Below are 19,406 nucleotides of genomic sequence, written 5' to 3' on the forward strand. Positions count from 1 at the left end.
CGAACGTGAAAGAGTAGGACAGGAGAGGAGAAGAGAGAGGCTAACCATACGAAAAATTGGTCTATTAAAGATGCGTAAAAAGGCAGGCAACAAGCATAACAACACGGCCACAAGGAAAACAAACAAACTGTTAAACACTGCCTTCGCGTGGCTCGGCGTTGATTTTTTATTGGCATTTAAATCGTATGCGTTTTGATTGCATAACATTAACATAAATAAACCATTATTATCCCCGCTGGTCCCCGCTGACGTAGGGGAATTCCCAAGAAATTCACAGCTGGATCCCAGTCAGCCAAGTTGGCCAAGTCACCCGAACTCCTCGCAGATCGAACGTTCGACTTTTTCGTTGACAAAATATGCAACAAATTAAAATTTATGTGGCACTCAGCTGACTTATGGACCAAGACTCTTCTTTCTCTTCTCCCCCTCTCTCTCTCTCTCTCTGTCTTTCTCTTTGTATCTCTCTGGTGGCAATGGCACAGGATGCTGCCCATCAACTTCAAATGTCCTTTAAGCTTTTGGCTGCTTGAAATGCAATTCAATTGTGTTTCTTTTTTTTTTCTGTAGCTCTCTGAAGACTCGGCCTTCGCCGAGGGCCCATTGACCATTGAAAATCACTGAAAACTGAGAACTGAGAACTGGCCCCGAAACTCTTTGGGTGGCAATTGTATTGATCTTTCGAGTGGCGAGGCGAGGGTCAAGTTTTGTTTCGGATTTTTGCATATCGTTTCAGATGCACCTGCAGCTAAAAACACAAAACCGAAAAGGGGGCGGGGAACCGGTCCTCATTGTCTGCTTTGGGGCCGCCTTTAATTAAATTTCCGAATTGTATGAAAACAGTCAACAAGTCGTTACTCTTCCACCGCTAAACTTCTCTTTTTGTATGTTGTATGTTGTATGGTGTGTGTGTGTGTGTGTGTGTGTGTTGTATGAACCTCCTTCGATACCCCAAAGCTTGAAAACAGAACAATGCAAATTTTTAATTTATGTATTTTAGCCCGCAACTGAGTTTCAGTTTCAGTTTCGGTTTTCAGTTTTCTGTTTTCAGTTGGAAGTTTCCAGTCCGAGTACCCGGCCCCGTTCGCTTACATATGTTTTCCAGTTGTTCCGCCGCCGCTTTGCTGCTCCTTTGTTGTTTTGCTGAACTCTGGCTAAGCAGCCCGCTGGCGTCGCAATAATTGCATTTAATTATAAGGCCCGAAAACTTTTATAAGCGTTAACGTTTCGTTTTGTTTTCGCTTTTAGCCGCCAGGCTGGCCCTGCTAATAACAGAAAAAAAAATAAAACCTAGCCAAGCCTTTTTAGGCCCCAGCCTTGAATGGCATTTGTCACATTGCCCGGATAGTGCAGTTGGCAAATGTAAGGCATAGGGAGTTATAGAATCATTTCCCATTTGATTTTCCACTAACTAACATTTCCGATTGCCTACACCTTGGAAAAACACTTAATGTCTATAGCTAATTGCCAAGCCATGTTTAAAAGCCGCAAATCCGCAAAGAACAAGAAAAACTTTGTAGCTGGGGTCAATCGCAGTCAACAGGCAGCTGCTCATCGCAGCACCGATCGTGACTTATATAATCAGGAGAGGACGAGAATGGGGGAGGCTGTTTGCCAAAAGGGGGCGAGACTCGGCGCTTGCATTTTGCATAATATTTATGCCTCAGTTGCTGTTTGCTTAATTTATGCGAGTTTTCACACAGTAAATTGAACAAAACGACGGCCACGTCATGGCAGCAACAACAAAAAAAGTTACAAAATTATTTATTCTTACGCTTATTACATTGGCTTATGTCACATGCCGCTTTGCATGCCGCTTTGCCTCACTGTCTATCGCTAAATAGTTAGAAATAGTTAGCAACAATAAACTTATCAACACTTGACACAATCGCTTATGAATGCATTTGGAGAATGGAGCTTAATTAATTATTAATCCGCGGGCGTATTTCAACACTAACAGCTTAAACAGCCAACACAGTTAACGGCCATAAAGCTGGCTTAAACGATCGCAGCGGGTCAACACAGTGTTATGGCCAACCCACTGAGAAACTGATAAACTGAAAAAGAGATGGCAGTTTAAAAAAAACGAAAGAGTTAGAGAGCGAGTGAGGGGAAAACTAATTAACACATTTTTTTTCGTATTTGGGGCCAGCTGTGGCATCTCGGGTTCCCCGTGGGAAAATCGAAGCGATTGTAGGCTGTGACGTTCAAAAATTAAATGCAGAAGGGCAGACGATCGATAATCGAACGACAGCCAAATCAAAACTAAAGCAGATCGAAAATAAAATCACGAGAAAAAGAGATAACTGGCTGGAAGTAAGGAAAGAGAGGGAGAGTTCAATGTACGTAACTCCTTTTGGCCTGTTCAACATCAACATCATCATCATCGTCCTCCTCCCCAGCCAATGGGGCGTATACGCAATCGCGGGCATTAAGCTTGTTCTTCTTTTTTTTTTTATTTTTCGGGTTACTCTTATTTTGGGGCGCTAGGAGATCTTGTTAAGTGGGGGCCTAATGTTATTAAAATGCACTTGGGGCAACACAAAAGCAAGCTGACGAACCTGATCGGCGCAAAAATAAAAAATACAAAAAAATATAAGCGAAGGGAATGCAGCCGCGCAGATCAATTAAAAATTAACGATACGAAGCGCAACGCAACGCAGCAAAAATCGGGGCGTGCCAATAATAATAATGAAAGAGGCTCAAACCAGGGCTCAAACGAAGGCTCAAATGTTGCCACAGTTGCCCGGCCAAAAGGGTTGCCCTCCGCTGATTAAGGCCAAGCCAGCCTTTTGTCTTCTCTTCTGTTTTTCTTCTCATTTTTATCAACTTCTTCTTTTTTTTTTGTATTTTAACTTATTTTTTTGTTAAGCTTGTTAAGCGGGTATTCAGCGGCTTTCGCTTTTAGCTCTGGGCCTCTCTTTCTACCAACCAAAAAAAAAATATTTATGGTGACTGTTTAATATGCAAATGCATAATTTTGCACAGGTTACAGCTCAGAAACACACCACCCCCAGCCAGAAAAGGGTTGCTTGTGCATTTTCTAACCCTTTTTCCTTTTATTTACAGACAACGAACACGCAGTTAGTTGGGGGGGTTTGGTGGTTACAGAAGGGCGGTGCGCGTGTCTAGGGCACATTCATTTTGGCCAGCCGCCACTGACCACAAGGCTCCACCTTGCCTCTCGGCCGGCTCCATAATTTATTTGGGCTCGCGCTGCCCCCCATTCAATGGCCAGTGACAAATATTAATGACGATTTTCATGCCTTCCAATGGGAGTTAAGGTTACTAGAAAGCGGGGTATGAAGGGTTGTCAGTCTATTGCAACAAAGGTTGGCTTTAAATGCAAGTCATTACACTGCGAAAAAGTGCTGAGATGTGTTAATAAATCAAAGTATACACTTTACTAAATATTAAAGAAGAAAACTGCCAGAATTTCATGCCAAATTTAACATTCCTAAACCCACTTTTACCTGATTCACCTGTCGATTTCTCCATGTTTAGGGTCAAACATTGTCACTGTTGCTGCTTAAAATTCACAACAAAGGCCCGTCGTTGACATTTTAGCATTTCCATGCCACAAGCGTCTATTTGAAAACCTCCCCAGTAAAAGCCCAAGTCTGGATCGTAAAATTCATTGAGCAGCATTAATGAGCGACATTAATGGCTTGTTCTGTTTGCTGGCCATATAACATTTTATTGATTTTTTATAACCAAGCAAACCGAAGTTCACTCTGCAGGGGCAGGTGTGATTTTTAGCAACAGTTTCGTGCCAGGTCGCAGCTTGAGCATGGAAATGAGTTAAGCTGATGTTTTAATTAGTCAAATTAGCTGCAGGGAAAGCCGCAAACTGAGTCACCCCTTAACCTTCCCCTTCCTCTCTTTCTTACTCTTTCTAAAGGGAAATAGGAACAGAAACAGGATGATGTATACAAAAGTAACAACCAGAAAATAAAAGAGAGCATAAAATTTGAATTTTTAAATTAAATTTCACAGTCAGAGAGTCCGTTCCGAATGTAACTGCCATTTCCCAGACGCAAACTCAACAAAACCCCATTTTGTCCCCACAATTTTTTTCCTGCCCCAGCATCAGATATAGAAATTTTCTGCCCGCTATCTTTAGCTATCTTCCCTTGATATATACTATATATATATATATATATATATCTGTGTAGCATTGCGAGTGGGTGGCTCCAAAACAACCCCCGGTTTGAGGGGGCGGCCATGCGCTGTGAGCCAGGCTAAGGGTAGACTACTGCAAAACGACTGCGAAAAATTTAATGAATGTTTTGTTAGATAACACACAGATACACAGATACAGATACAGTCGCAAGTGAAGGGGGGTAAAAGATACAAAAAAGAAGCTCGCTGCAGCTGCCCCAAGTGAAAGATGTTACACTGAGATAGGGCTATAACGTCTACTCGTCCTTACCCCGGCTTTAACACCCCCCACTTTTAACCCCCAACCAGCAGCATCTTCTCGTATCTCAGATGGCAAAGGGCATTGCCACCGGAATCTTGGACTCAGAAAGAGAGCGCACAAAAGCTGCGCAATAAATAGCAGTGTAGATGGGGGGAAAATCTATTTACTTGGTACATATTTACTTAGCCTTAACTCCTCCACTCCCCCCCTCTGGAATCTCTCTCCTCCTGAGTGTTTCACTTACAATTAAATATTTAAATGCCTGTGTGTGAGTGTGTGTGTTTTTGTGTGTGAAATGAAAACGAAATTTGCATAACATCACAAAAGCAAAGCAAAGGAAAATCTCAAAGATAAAGAAAATCAGAGAAAAAGGCGAAAAGAAGACGCGTCAACCATTTTGTGAGCTTTATTTTTGAAAAAATATAAATCAGCCAAAGGTGTCAAATGTGGGCTTAACAAACGCGCAAAGGAGAGTGGTATACGAGCTAAGAAAGAGATAGCTAACAGCTGGGAGAATAACAAAGCAAAACGCATTTTGTCATGCATTGATAAATCACAATTTATGGTCGCAACACTGAAAACTAAACACTGAAAGCCACAAAGCTAAGCGAGAAATATACAAAAACAAACAATAGAGGTCAAAATTGTAGCAGTTAATATTTGAATTTTGTTAATTATAATATTAAATGCTTTTTTATTGGGTATTTAATTAACATTTTTGCTAAGAGATAAAGATATTTTCAGGAAGTTAAAGCTTAGGAAGTTTTTGAAGATGGAAAAAGAAACTTTTAGCTTAGCTTAACCTGCTTTTACATCAACATTCCTTCTTATAAAATATCAAATAATATTTTATTATTTTTTTTTGATATATTTATCATTTCTTTTGCCTCTTTTTGCTGCACATGAAACCTTCCTTGTCTGCCTTTTTGCCTTTGTTTATTAATCGCAAGCGCCATCTTGTTTTGTGTGTTTGCTTTTGTTGGCTTTGTTGCTTTTGTTGGTTTTGGCGCTTGCGCTTTTTGCATTTCAATTAAACCCCAAACGCCTGTCAATGTCTGACAGTTTGTCAATTTTCCCATCAAAAGCCCTCCCACCCCTCCTCTGCCCTCTGCCAACAATTACTTCCATCTCGCTCGCTCTTTGCATGCCGGCCAACTGACATTGATTTATGTGATTTGCCGCTTGATTGTTGGAGCCGTGATTGTTGTACTCACTGTACTTGATGTTATGTTAACTCAACTTACGTCAGTTCACCAAAACGAAGTGACACTGTTGGTCGCAAAACAGAAGTTGAACAAACACCCACCGAATGGGGGGAATGGAATGTGCAACACTCTGATCCTGCTGTTGCTTCCTTTTTGGTTTCTGCAACTCTTCGAACTGTTTTGTTGCTTTGTCATGTTAACAACTTAATTTATATACGCTTAAGCATTTCGGCCAAGTTGTCGTTCCACCACAGAAAAGGAGACTGCAGCATAATTACCACAAAACTTCCAGTTTATCGGCCAGCATCTTCGCCCCTCGTAGGCGTTGAAATGAATTTTGAATTTCTCACTTTTCGCATCTTGCGATGGCATTTTTCGCCACTCCACTCCTCGCCCTGTCTGCAGAAATTGTTACAAGCTCGTTAACACAAGACAGTGCCACCAAAAAAAGAAAAACTAAAATGCAGACACTGCTCGACTCCCTTGCCATATGACCTCTGATTTATGTTAATCGCCAAACATCGGGAACAGGTGAGACACGCCAGAGCAGTGCCAAGGCACAGCCAAAAACCAAAACAGATCCAAATCCAAATCGAGATCGAGATCAAGCTACGGATCGAAGTCGAAAGCCAAAGTCTCTCTTGGAGACGAAGGCGATTCCCTTGTGGCAGAGGCAACAATTAAAAATCAAAGTCAAACATGATCAACGCCAGTTTAAGGCCTCGTAGCCATGTGTTGTACCAGCAGCATGAACAAGCCAAACTGGAAGGCAACACTGGGAAAAATACTAGGGGTCTTATATAGAAAAAGGTTTCCAAAAAACAGGGAAGCTTCCCGAAGAGGTTTACTTTAAAATGCATCAGAAAGTTGTCTTAATTTTAGTTCCCTTATTAAATATCCCTTAATATCTACCTTTACTTTCAGTGTACCTATAGAAGGGGGCACAAATGGTGGGGGCCATGCCATAACGAAGACCAAAACGCAGACAAAGTCTGTACTACAGAAATGTGGGGGGGAGGGATCAGGAACAGAGGCTGGGGTTTTGGGGCTCTTTGGTTCTCGATTCTCGAATCTCTGGGCTCGATTCTCGGTTCTTGTAGCCAATTCGTGGAAATTTAAGCGTGGCACAGACATGATCCCAGCATGTTGTTGCTGTTGTTGTTATAGCTGTGACCGTCGTCGTTGATGTTGTTGTTGCTGCTGTTGTTTTTGGGCAGTTTTGTAAAAATTGTCATTTTAATGAATTGATGCTGCTGTTAACCCAAGTCGAACGCAAGGCAGCCACAGCTCTGTGTCTCTCCCCGTCTGCGTTTGGGGCACAGCAACTCTTATTCTTTTTGGTTTTTTTTCTGGTATGCCATCAAAAAAATGTTGTTGGCCAGTGTGTTAAGCAACTTTGTTTTCCTTAGGGTAGGAGGGGAGGGAGTTGGGTAAGGGAGGGGCAGCAGTTTCTTGTTCTTGTTGCTGACTTTTGTGCGTTAGTTTTGGCGCTGTTCAATTAGCCATGGCAGCATGATCGGATGTGGATAATACATATAGGAAAACTATTATTTTATCATTAATTAACTCTTTTCTCTATTATTTCCTTTACTTGCAGACCCTGCAATCGCTGCAGAGTGCGGCCAAGAGGGCGGGCACATCCTGCGCCAATTGCAAGACCACAACCACAACCCTTTGGCGACGAAATGCCAGTGGCGAGCCAGTGTGCAACGCCTGCGGATTATACTACAAGCTGCACAATGTAAGTATCTTTGAAGTTTGCTTATGACTACAGTTAAAACAAAACTATAGAAAGTGGAAGATTTAATAGAAAAGTTACCATAAAAGTCTAGTTACTTTTCCCTTTTTGAACTTCAGAAGTTCTCCCCTTTTCCATTCCCTAATCCCCTCTTTTTTGCCAGTGCAGATCCACTCCATTGGTCAGCGGAACTATTAGCCAGCAAAAGCATCTCCCCTCTGTATATATTGATTTTCGATCTGGGCGATTTAACGGCACATTTAACATCGGGGTAATCGGACAACTCTCGGCGAGTGTTTCTCGTTTGGACAGGAAGCGCACGCACCCGGATTAAATGTGACAAAAATGAAGTGTCTGAAAAGCCCGCCTCCTTTTCCGTTTTCCGTCTGGCCCCAGGGGGTTGACTGCCGTTTAGCTTCACCATTTGTTGCCGCAGCAGGTTGCTACTTGCTGTATTGTTACCCCCTCGTGATGATGAATGCCCGATGATTATTTAAAGATGCCAGTTAGCCAAACCAACCAACCACCCATCAAACATCACCCACCCTGCGTGAGATAAGCGTCTGGTGTTTGGCTGTGAAAATGCGATAAGCTTTCCCCAGATTTCCAGTTATGTTCAACGCGTGGCAGGATGCTAGCACAAGATCTCCCCCATTTCTCTGGCAGAGTTAATTTATGTAATCGACTACCCGGCTAACTGCATTCAATTGAATAATGTTTAGCCATCCAGTGAACCAGCGGCAACCCCTCAAAATCTCTTATTAAATATTCATTAGCCACGCTTTTCGCGTGATAAGCTCGAAGTTTTTCGCCCCACCAACTTATGGTTTTCCCTAACTTGGTGTCTCCTTGTTTTTCCTTCCTTTTTTTTTTTGGTTTGTGAGTTGCCTTTTTTTCATTTTGTTTCGTGTTGCCTGCAGTCAAGTTTTAATGAGTTTTGCGGTTGAACTTTTGGCACATTTACATGTCAGTGGCCCTTAAGTGATGGGCCACCTGTCTGGCCCACTGTGCCGCCGCCGCTGTGTGGCAAACTAATTAAGTTGCGGCCGCCACTTGTGGCCACTTTGCAAACCAAAGGCGGCTGCATTTCGATGGCAATCGGCAATCGGCGATCGGCAAAAGGCGAAAGGCGAAATATTTTTAATTGAGCCCAACCATAAAAGGCAAATATCAAAGAGCCAGCAAACACAAACAAACAAACCAATACACACACACACACACACACCTACACACACATAAACATTTGCTCTATTTATTCTGTAATCTGATTTGCCACAAAGTAAAAACTTTTCCGACATACGACATACGAGAAAATGCACTTTGGGTGGCTGAAAACGGGCGAAATTTATTTTTGCAAAAATTTTTCCTTCAATTGGACAGTGGCCCATCTCGATAAGATGCCAATCAGCGCGCATTTTTGCCATTGCCTGTCTCTGTCTGTCTGTCGGTCTGTCTGCATTACCCCTTGCATCTAGCTAGCTCTCTCTTTCACTACCTCTTTAGCCGTCTCTTTCTAGGCTTTTTGTATGCCATAGTGGCTTTGGTTGCTTTTCTGGCCTGCAGTTCATTTCAATTCAATTCGTTTGTCATTTCGAGCTGTGTGCCGCCTGTGTGGGCCTCTAACCAAAGTGATTGGCACATTTTATGGAAATGTTGCAGTTGCACTTGGCGTAGCGGTACAGTGGGGCATGGCTAAGGGCAATTAGAGCAGTGATGCTTAGGGAACTTGAAAGAAATTGATATCTAATAGATGAAAACCTGAACATTATAATGATATATTTGGTCATCGTATTTTATAAAATTAGAATTTGTAGCCTTGTGGAAAATCCACAACCACTGTAATCCCGTTCCTGTATATCAGCATTTTCCACTTTTTTCTGGATATGCTTTCGCTATATCTGGGATCTGTTATCTGGCATCTGCGCGTGTCTGCTCGGGAGTTCCTTGAAATCGAAGTGTATATCTTGGAGAATCAGCATGTTAATTAACGGCAAATGAGACACTTGTTGGGCAGGTCAACCGGTCAACCTTGCTGACCTGTCCTTGATGACCTGCTGGGCAATGTCCTGTGGCGTTGGGATGACAATAAAAAAGGGAAAACTATATAAGAAATCATAAAGGTTACCACCTAACGGTGACTGGCGCCGTCTCCAGATTTCTCGCTTTCTCTCTCATCTTATCCCTTTAAGATCTTCCGTATATATCCCTTATGGGTGTGGTCTGTGGGTGGGCTGATGCAGTGCCTCCCGTTTGCTGTACCGACGGCTGTCAAGTTGCCAGTCAACTGCAGCGGCGCGTGTTCCCTGTACGCTCGATTTAGTTTTTATGCATAAAAAAGTTAATCTGCTAAGGCTGCTGTTTGCTCCCCTTGTGGGGGCTTTCCTCTGAATTCCTTAATGAGCTAGGCCTGGGCATTAACAACTTTATGCTTTGTTGCTGCATATCAATTAAAGCTCAACAGAGAGAAAGATTCGCAGCTGCCGTTGCAACGTTGCCGTTGAGTTGCTAATTGCCGCAATTTGCGCTAAACGCTAGAGAGACTATCAATTACGTGGGCTGCCCCCGAGATCCTCCCATCTCCTCAGCGGGATTTCAGCTTGCTTCCTTTTTATTTTTGAATATATATTGCAATTGTAAGTGATATGTTTTTTTGTCGTCGAATCATTAAACCAACCCCTCGGATAATCTCGGCTCTTCAAAGTGCTCGCTCGGCAATTTAACAATTTCCCTGTGTTTGCTTTTTCGAGGGAACAATCAAAAACCAAAAAAGAAAAAAAAAAGAAAAGAAATAAATAGGAAAAGAGGCACCAACAATGTCGTAATTCACGCCCAGGTAGCCCTTGGTCCTTTGTAAATGTTACATTTTTTCGGCCTCCCCTTCGGCTTTTGTTGCTAATGTTGCATGCCGCTGTTGTTGTTGTTGTTGTTTCTGCTACTTCTGCTGGGAATGGGTAACCCAATATTGTAATTGTAGCGCAATGAAGCGCATGCTGCCGCTTAGATGTTCGCAAGTGATAAGGAGTTGCATATGAAGAGAGCCCAACAATGGCCAAGGGAATAGCAGCAGCAGCAGCAGCAGCAGCAGCACAACAGCAACATCAGCAGCAGCAGCGGCAAATGCTGCAAGTAAAAATAAACTAAAAAAAAAACATTACCCGGGTGCCGTTGGGAGCGCTATCAGCGCCAACTAATCGCATTCGCAAATGTCGCTTATCTGATCGTGTAGAAATGCTTGTAATACTTCATTTTCACTTCCCGGTTGCACTCACTCACACAGGGACAGACACACACACACACATATATACTTATGTATATACACCCCTGTCTCACACAGACAGCGTGTGCAGCTAGCGGCATTTCCGGTCCATGAATTTGCATAAATTTGACCCATTTTAGTGGTCAGTCGCTGACTATTTTAGCCCTCTTTTTCGGCTCGCTTTTACTTTATTGATTTTCCACCTACACGCAGGAAAATGCTAAGCATTTAAGGAACATTTTCTATAGAAATGTGTATTCATTAAGTCATTAGCAAAGTGTTTAGACTGAACTTCTGATTCCTTTTTAACTTAAAATTACAAATTTAAAGCCAAAATAGCTAGCAAAAATATTATTTCTCCTCGTGTATTTAAGCAAATTTTCACCAAAAATATTTTCCCATTTTCCTTCCAGGTCAATCGTCCGCTCACCATGAAAAAGGAGGGCATCCAGACGCGTAATCGCAAGCTGAGCTCCAAGTCCAAGAAGAAGAAGGGTCTTGGCGGCGGCTGCCTGCCAATTGGTGGTCACCTGGGCATGGGTGACTTCAAGCCGCTGGATCCCTCGAAAGGATTCGGCGGCGGCTTCTCGGCCTCCATGGGTAAGCATCTCTCATTAAGCCCCCGTTCGAAATCTGCCCTTTACACCAAACTAACTTTTCTCCATTTTCGTTTTCGCTCTTTTTTGTAGCACAACATGGACACCTCTCGAGCGGACTGCATCCGGCACATGCGCATATGCATGGCAGTTGGTATACCGGCGGCATGGGCGCTCTGGGTGCCTCAAGCGGATTGCAGGGCGGCTTCTCCACCGCCGGCTCTCTCGGCGGAGCGGTGGTGCCCCATTCGCAGCCCTACCACTTGGGACTCAGTTCGATGGTGAGTAGAAGAGAATTTTTATGCTATTAGCAGCTTTTTGAGAAAAGCTTTTATGGCACAGGGAGAAAAGAGATTGGACTCTAAGCCCACTTTAGACGTACATTAGACCTAAAACCAACTTAAGATTCTTGAAATACTTTGATTTTTCCCTGTGCTAGCTTTTATGTGGATTGCAATTTCTGACTTTTTACTAACGTTCCACTTGGATCTTTCTTCTCTTTTCTCCTGCAGGGCACCTGGCGCACTGACTACACGTGATGGAGCGGGAACAACTTGAACAACAATCTGTTCAGTTAGAGTGCCGCGATCTTACCCACGCCCGAATCGACTTCATCGGGCAGTAAATAAATCGAGACAAAACCAACAAACAAACAAAATAAAAACCAGACAAAACACAATGCCAAACTGAGGACTCCTTGGCCAGCAATTGACAGTGGCACCAAGCCCTTGACATCCCAACGAGAAATATATATATAAATAAATATATATATATATATATATGATGATGATGGAGTATGGGGGTGGAGGTGGGCCAACTGGACGAGCGCTGGCTATTCCTAATTGTAAACATTGCGTGCAATTTTTAATTATTTAAGCTTTGTCGCTGTTGTTGCTGCCACTGCTGGTGCTGCTGCTGGTGCTGCTGCTGCGGCAGCAATAACAAAAGCCCCATTAAAATTAATTAAAGGGCTGCACATTAATTTTATTTTATTTTTCCTTTATGGCTTTTCTGTGAGTGTTTCTGTGTATAGGTTTTTCTCTCTCTCTTCTACTTTTTTTGTTTTTGTTTTATGTTTCATATTTCGCTTAATTAATTTAATTTCTCGCCGCAAATTCAGCGTATTTAATTGTGCTTTATGAACTGCCATAAAAACGAGGAAAACGAGGGAAAACCAAGGGGAAATTTCATAAATATTTATTGTGTAAATATAGCAGAAAACGAGAATCAAGCACACAGAGAACTAAAAATTATTATAAACCATAAAAAACAAAACTTAAAACAAAAAAAGAAAAACAGTTACAATGCACGTCCAAAAGTAAACATTTTTGTAAAAATGAAAAAAAAGATTAAGAAGTTAGTTTTAAGGTGAAGCGTAGAAGAGGAGCTGCTGGAGGTGTTTGTCCTAATTCGCAAAATGCAATTGAAAATTGCAAAAAATACTTTAGAGCGTATGCCTACTGTAAACTAGTTAAATTCTTAGACTCTAAACAAAACAGACGTGATAAACAAAAAGTAAAATTTATATATAAATATTACACTTAACAAACTTCACTAAGGCGCGCCATTAGCTAATGTAAAATAAAATTAAAATAAAAAACAAAAGAAGGAGAAAACAGTTTCTGATTGAAAGCAAAGGCCGCCGTCAAACTTTTAAAACTAAAAATGAAAAACAAAAAAACAAAAAACAAACACACTTAAATGTTCAATGTTAATGCCTAAGTCTTAAAAATATACACACATAAACATTTAACTATGCATAGACTTAAACTTAATGTAATAAATTTAATTAAATTAAATGTTAAAGGCAATTTGTAAAATACATTTGTTAGCAATTTTTGTATAATTATAGTAAAAACAAAAGATGAAAGAAAAACAAAAAACGAAAAAAAATTAAAATTTAATCCCCTAAGTTGTGTGTATAAAGCCAGTTTAGTCCTAACCTAATTTATGTCTGAGGTATAAACAGAATATAACTATATATATATATATATAAATATGATGTATTATGTGCTAAGTGTAAACGATAAATGTATTGTAATTTGGCCATATTGATAGTTGAATATATATAAATCAAAGCAAAAGATAATGTTTATTTAAAATCGAAACCTAAAAATGATGGAAAATTGTATTAAATTTAATGGCAATCACCACAAAAATTCATAACAAAAAAAAATCACAAAAATAAATAAAAATAATTTATGAAGAACAAAAAAGGAAAAATATACATAAAAATACAGACAGAAAAAAAATTAACACAAAAACGATTCTAATTTGAGGAACGGTAACTGAAGGCTCCGCCGGCGATGATTAATTGCTTTCAGATGAGTGGACAGAAAATCGAAATTGGTTTGGTAATAAATCCAATAAGCAGCCATCGAGACTCCGGGGCCCGCAATGATGTCTCTATAATGGCCATTTATGCTCTCATGAATTGCTCTTTAAATTTCGATGCGTCTTTCCTACACACCAGAAACGTGCCTTGATTTCCTCAAAAGTATTTTTGGTTTGGTTTATTCCTCGGCCTATGTTGGTCATTTGTTATGCAGCATTTGTTGCTGGCCATTGAACGCATGAATTATGAGTTGTTTGGAGGCGTGAAATGGCATGTTCATACCACACAATTGCTGGTGTTTTTGGTGTTGTTGTTTGCCTTGGTGATTTGATGCCACAAGAACACAGTTCGTTGCCTAAGTCTTTTGTTTTACAGCGATGACCAGCGTGATAGAATAGTTGAACGGCTTGCGGGAGTAACTTCCAAATACGAACGCGTGTTAACTGGCCATTAATCCCGCATCCAGTCGAGCAAAATGCAATGATGACCCCATTAGGACTTTGTTGGCTAACATCCGCTTCCGCCGGTGCACCTTGCATCAAGGTCTTTGTTTCAACTTACTTCGTTATCAATTTTCCCAATTGCATTAACAATAAAATAAATGCGAACCTATCGGCTGGGTATATCTCTGGGCTCTACAATAATTGGGACAGCAATTAAGTGCACGGCACTGCTCGGCCACGCAGTCAAGCAGGTCCGATTTGTTCAGTTATTGAAATATATATTTCTATGGTTGTACAGTGCGTGAATGGAGTGTAAGTCAGGAAGGGCTTTGCTTTGCTTTATTACTGAATGAAAGACATGCTCATTAGACTAAATATCTTAATATCTAAGAAAAGGAAACGATAATTGATGACAAGTTATGTTCATGATCCACAGCTACCTAAACTAAGTTGGTACTAAAAACCTCCTTAAATCCAAAAATTGTAAACTAGAATGCTTCGCCTTAACATCTTCATCTTTATAACTAAACTTATCCATTAAATCCACCTTACAGCACCGAAACTTACTGTACTCATTTGCCATATGTACCTGATTCGTCAGCATCACATGAGCTTAACGTGCTAGGCACTGTCCTCTGCCATTACGGCAAAGTTAACTGGAAACAAAGCAAAACGAAAAGGTAAACCTAATTGCTATATAATTACAATATAATTGAAACAAAATAAGTCATTCGAGCCGGTGTCTTGAAAATTAGCCCTCCCCCTCCCACTAAATCCCCCACCAAAAAAAAAACAAAACACATGCAAAAGTGTCGCACATGTCACGGGTCAATTGTAATGGTAACTGAGACTCCACTGTTACTCTAATTCCAATACCAATTTCGAACGAGTTCATCAGAGTAAAGTACGGTGATCAATGCATAAGCAATGACCAGCCATATAAATCAGTTAATCAGCATCGCAGATAAGCGTGGCAGTGGGCATATGTTCAGCCAATGGGAAACCAATTCACACACCGATACACACACACACACACACACATACATACATACAACTGGGATGATAATGGGGCACGCCACCTGAAACCAGTTGGTGGAACATGCAACAAACGACATAAATAAACCGCACTAAATATGAACGTAAATCAATGGGTTTGTCTTTGTCATGGGTTGGGATAGGGATCGAAATCGGGATTGGGTTGTTGTAGTTACTGTGGCTATGGAGGGGGCAGGTCTATTAGGGGGGAAAACTCTTGTCCCTGCTGGTCCCATCAAATATTTCTCGGGGAACCCTGCATTAACTAATTAGTTAAAGTCACAGGGAACAGCGAGTTGGATTTATGATATGATTAAATGCTTGGGATAGCTTACTTTGGTTTTGAGGATGAGAGTTCGAGAAGATAAGATAAGATATTGATATAAATATGAATATATATATAATCTTAGGAAACATATAGTATGTTCTTTCTCATTTTAAATGGTTAATTCAGTGTTATTATGATCTTCCTTCCTTAAAGACCCATTAAAACCTTAACCACTCTACTAATTTAGTCATCTCTCCAGCGTTTATCTCCACAGTCTTCATACTTATCCGATCAATTTAAGTGCATTAAATCAATGATTAAACAGTTCAATAGAAATCGAATTTGCCTGAGTGCTGGCTCCTCTCTCTCTGTCTCACTGAAAGGTTGGAGTTCAAAACAAGACAGCAGCAAATATTTGGTCATGCATTAACTAATTAGTGACAACGACGAGGAGGAGCCAGGGAACAATGCTCCTCCGACCACGTCCTCGACCATTTCCTCATTGTCCTGACCCGCGGAGGTCCTCCTTCTTCTCCTCCTCCTCCTTCTCCACCTTCTCCCTTTTTGGTTTCGTAATTCCGTTTGTGTTTCAGTTCAGTTCGTGCGTTTGGACTGCGTGTTTATCTGATTGGAAATGTGCACCCAACAATGGCGACACACACTGCCGCCACACACACACAAAACACTTCTTTAGATGATTAGCTGCGATAGCCAGGTTATGGCTTCTACCATTCGATTCGATTTAAATGAATTTTAATACCGATCCAAGAGCATACCGGGCCTCGATTGCAATTCAATTTAGATGGCAAACAAACATTATAATCTCTGTAAGGGCAACTTCCATTAGCCGTATTTATCATTGGACACCAGCGCATCAATGGGGGATTCGGTTTTGGATTGGGTATGGGTTTTGGGTTTTTGGAGTCGTTGTCGAAGCTCGGGGGCAGGTCAAGTCGGCTGTTAAATGTAATTGGTTCTCGCGCTGGTTGGCTGCTCCTGAGCTGGCCTGGCCTGGCCTGGCCTGGCTTTCTGGCCATTCCGGCCATTCTAACCATTCTGGCCAGTCCAATAATTTCACAAAAGCTGCCACAGTTTCAATTAAATTTCCGTTATCACACGCTCACAAACAGAAATGCATCCCATTCGGAGAACTGGCGCTTAGTCAAACGATTGTTCGGATGTGATAGCACCTACAACTCATTGCCCTAATTAGAATTATTCTAATGAAATTAAATTGCACAAATTGCATTTGCTTAAATGAAGATAGAGAGAGAGAGAGAGAGAGGAGGGGTTAGAATTAATTATAGAAATTGCCATATGCCCAGCCATATGCAACTCTGTCATAATTTGTTTTAGATTCGCACAATCAACTGATTAACGTAATGAGTTTCTGCCTCTCTGGCTGAACGAACAAATTCATTCCATTGCATTTCTCAGCTAATTTGATTAAATTAGGCACGGCTGCCACTGGAAACTGGATGCAACTATAAACTGAAAACTGCAACTGCAACCGTAACTGCATCTGCCACTGCTTGTGGCCCATGCAATGTCATCACATGTCCAGCGCCCAACTCCAAACATGGCCAATGGTCGAATGGTTCTGGGCCTGGTCATATCAAATGCTTAATGGCAACGGCCCATGTCAATTCGTGGCATATTAAATAGGAAAATTGGCATTGGCAATTGCAACAGATATTAGTTACCTCGTTGGCTACAGCGGGAGGACTGAGAGAAGGACCTCGGATATATTCCTAGACTGTGTAGGTAGGCCTATGAATGCCATGGAATAGGAAAACAAGCTTGCAGACCCAGCGGTTGGTTGGCCACAGTGGATACAAATCATGATTGACAAGGAAATATTAGAGGCTTCGAGAAAGAAGAATATAATATGGGAAGTATAAGATCAAAATTAAGGTTAATACTTAAATTAATGTCTTTAAGTCATAACAATAATAATTAATTAACATACATAAAATGCTACTGAATAAAGAACCAAACTTATATTCTCACAGATAAAACTCTTGATTCGCAATTCATTAGGCAAAGTTTCTCAGGAACCTTAGGATTGAGAACCTTGTGCTCCACTGTCCACAGCCGGCGCTATCTGGGAGTGCGATCAATTTGTCGCTTGATTGTGTGCGTTTTGCATGGCACATGCAATGAGCCTTGCCTTTTTGGCCTGGCTTAAGCCGAAAGACTTAGCCAGCTCTTGCAGTTCGGGCCACGAGATGGAGTAGGAGATGACGATGGAGCTTGTGGAGAGGTTAACTGGCCCTTGGGTTAGTTGTTGACAACCCAGCCAGTGGCCATATTTGTGTATTATTGTTAAGCAAACGCACAAAACACAGAAAAAACGCACAATAAAAAACAAAAAACAAAAACGAGGCGAACCTTTAAAAAAGAGCCTGGCAAATATGACAAAGGCACATAAATTCGGTAGCCCCGCGAGTGCCAGGGATTCTATAAACAAGATGAACAGAAAGCAGAAAAAAAACGAAGGAAAAACATGCAACATGTTGCCCGTCTGTCTGGCCAAGATGCGGTGAAAATTTGTGTCGTCATCCAGCGGCCAAAAGTGTCAAATTTCACGCAACATGATGCGCTAAAAGTGGCCACAAACTGCCTCCTCTGTTAGCAACTTCATACCCCAATCCCTTAGCCCCTTTAGTTCTTGCTCCATCTTCAGCTGCAACTCCTGCTCCAGCTCCAGCTCCAGCTCGAGCTCCACACAGTTGCATGTTTATTGTAAATATTATGAAATGTTGATACCTGCGATTGCTGGTCTGTTCCTTTTCTTTGGCCGGGCTTCTGCCTCGGGAGAATTTATTGATGTTGCACGATAAATGCGCTTTGAGCATGGCCAAGAAGCTGTCCAAAGAACACGGAGGCATAAATTTCCATTTCCCGAGAATTATGCCACAACGAATTATTGTTGCCGACATAATTTCATGTGTAATTACTCGAGGCCAGGTGATAAGCGTTTAACACTTCTTAGCCGATTGCCATGAAAGTTGGCTAAATTTTGGTCATCATTAGTGGGCCAGAGAACAACATCATCGAGTGCCTCTGACAGGCGATAAGTGGTTCGATCTGGTCACGGTCTTTATACCAATACCAATCGCAACCCCAACCCCCGGAGGCCCAGGCAAAACAATGCATAGTTCTCTTTCCATTTTTTTTTTGATTTTTCGGACCGTGGACAACATTAACCTGTTAACCCAAACTGACGGCAAACGGCGACGGGCCAAGTCCCCAAGCGAAGTCCCGAGATCTCCTGAGCTCGGCCTGGTGTCGCCTACTTTTGGGACCAGGTCCCGGATCGCCAGCTCTTTGCTCGATGGTTTAGCTGAATGCAGTGCATGAATAATGCGCGCCCACAGCTCAATAAATTTTCACTCTTTTCGCCACAGCCCCAACTTCATTTTATTCGCAGTCCGAGTTCCAGTCTTAGTCCCAGTCCGGACCAGACCACAAGCCGAAAAAATTCACACATCTTGTCCACTTCCACCTCACTCCTTCTCCCTCCATCTGGATGCCACTCTCTGCACTCAAAAAATCGTTTACTTTAATAGTTTTAATAAAAGATATTTAGCCTTAAGTCTTTAAGTTGAATTTGAAATTTCTTATTTACCATTCATAAATATTGAAAAATCTTTTTGAAAATGTGCTTTTTTAATAAACTTTAAGAGCTATTGATATTGATGTGACTTTACCCAATCAAATAATAACAATAAAATAGCCTATATTTCTTGCAGTTTGCCAAAAGACTGGTCACAGTGCCCGGCACTCGACGCCACAGCAGGGAGGAGCTCTCCATGCCCCAGCTGGGATGATTCATTTGCTAGCCAGAGAAAAATTCTCAAAAAAAAAAGAAACTAAACAGAAATAATAAGAAGCCAGTGCAGGGAAACACAACGATCCAGAGGAAGATGGCAGGGAAAAATTGTTACGAGAACCATTTAAAGGAATTCTCTCGAGTTAGAAGTGAGAGACACGATCAGGGGCAGGGATCAGGAATCAAGAATCAGGAATCGGGAATCGGGGACCATGGTCATGGCCAAAAACAAAAAGATACAGCCAAGCATTAACAGACCTTAGCAGACTGCTTGG

At 41.5% G+C, this 19,406-nt stretch overlaps 1 protein-coding gene across 2 annotated transcripts in view; it reads left to right on the forward strand.

Annotated features, from left to right (window-relative positions):
* Nucleotides 1-13,348, forward strand: part of LOC108109501 (GATA-binding factor C) — a 34,776-nt gene extending 21,428 nt beyond the window's left edge. For both annotated transcript variants that reach the window (XM_017218040.2, XM_017218041.2), the window contains exons 6-9: nt 7,223-7,366; nt 11,033-11,219; nt 11,309-11,496; nt 11,728-13,348. In XM_017218040.2, the coding sequence (XP_017073529.2) occupies nt 7,223-7,366; nt 11,033-11,219; nt 11,309-11,496; nt 11,728-11,754 (546 nt within the window). In that variant the 3' untranslated portion in view covers nt 11,755-13,348. The remainder of the gene's footprint in view (nt 1-7,222; nt 7,367-11,032; nt 11,220-11,308; nt 11,497-11,727) is intronic.
* The last annotated feature ends 6,058 nt before the right edge of the window (nt 13,349-19,406 follow it).

Source organism: Drosophila eugracilis, unplaced genomic scaffold, assembly GCF_018153835.1.
Source record: "Drosophila eugracilis isolate 14026-0451.02 unplaced genomic scaffold, ASM1815383v1 contig_47, whole genome shotgun sequence".
NCBI lineage: Eukaryota > Metazoa > Arthropoda > Insecta > Diptera > Drosophilidae > Drosophila > Drosophila eugracilis.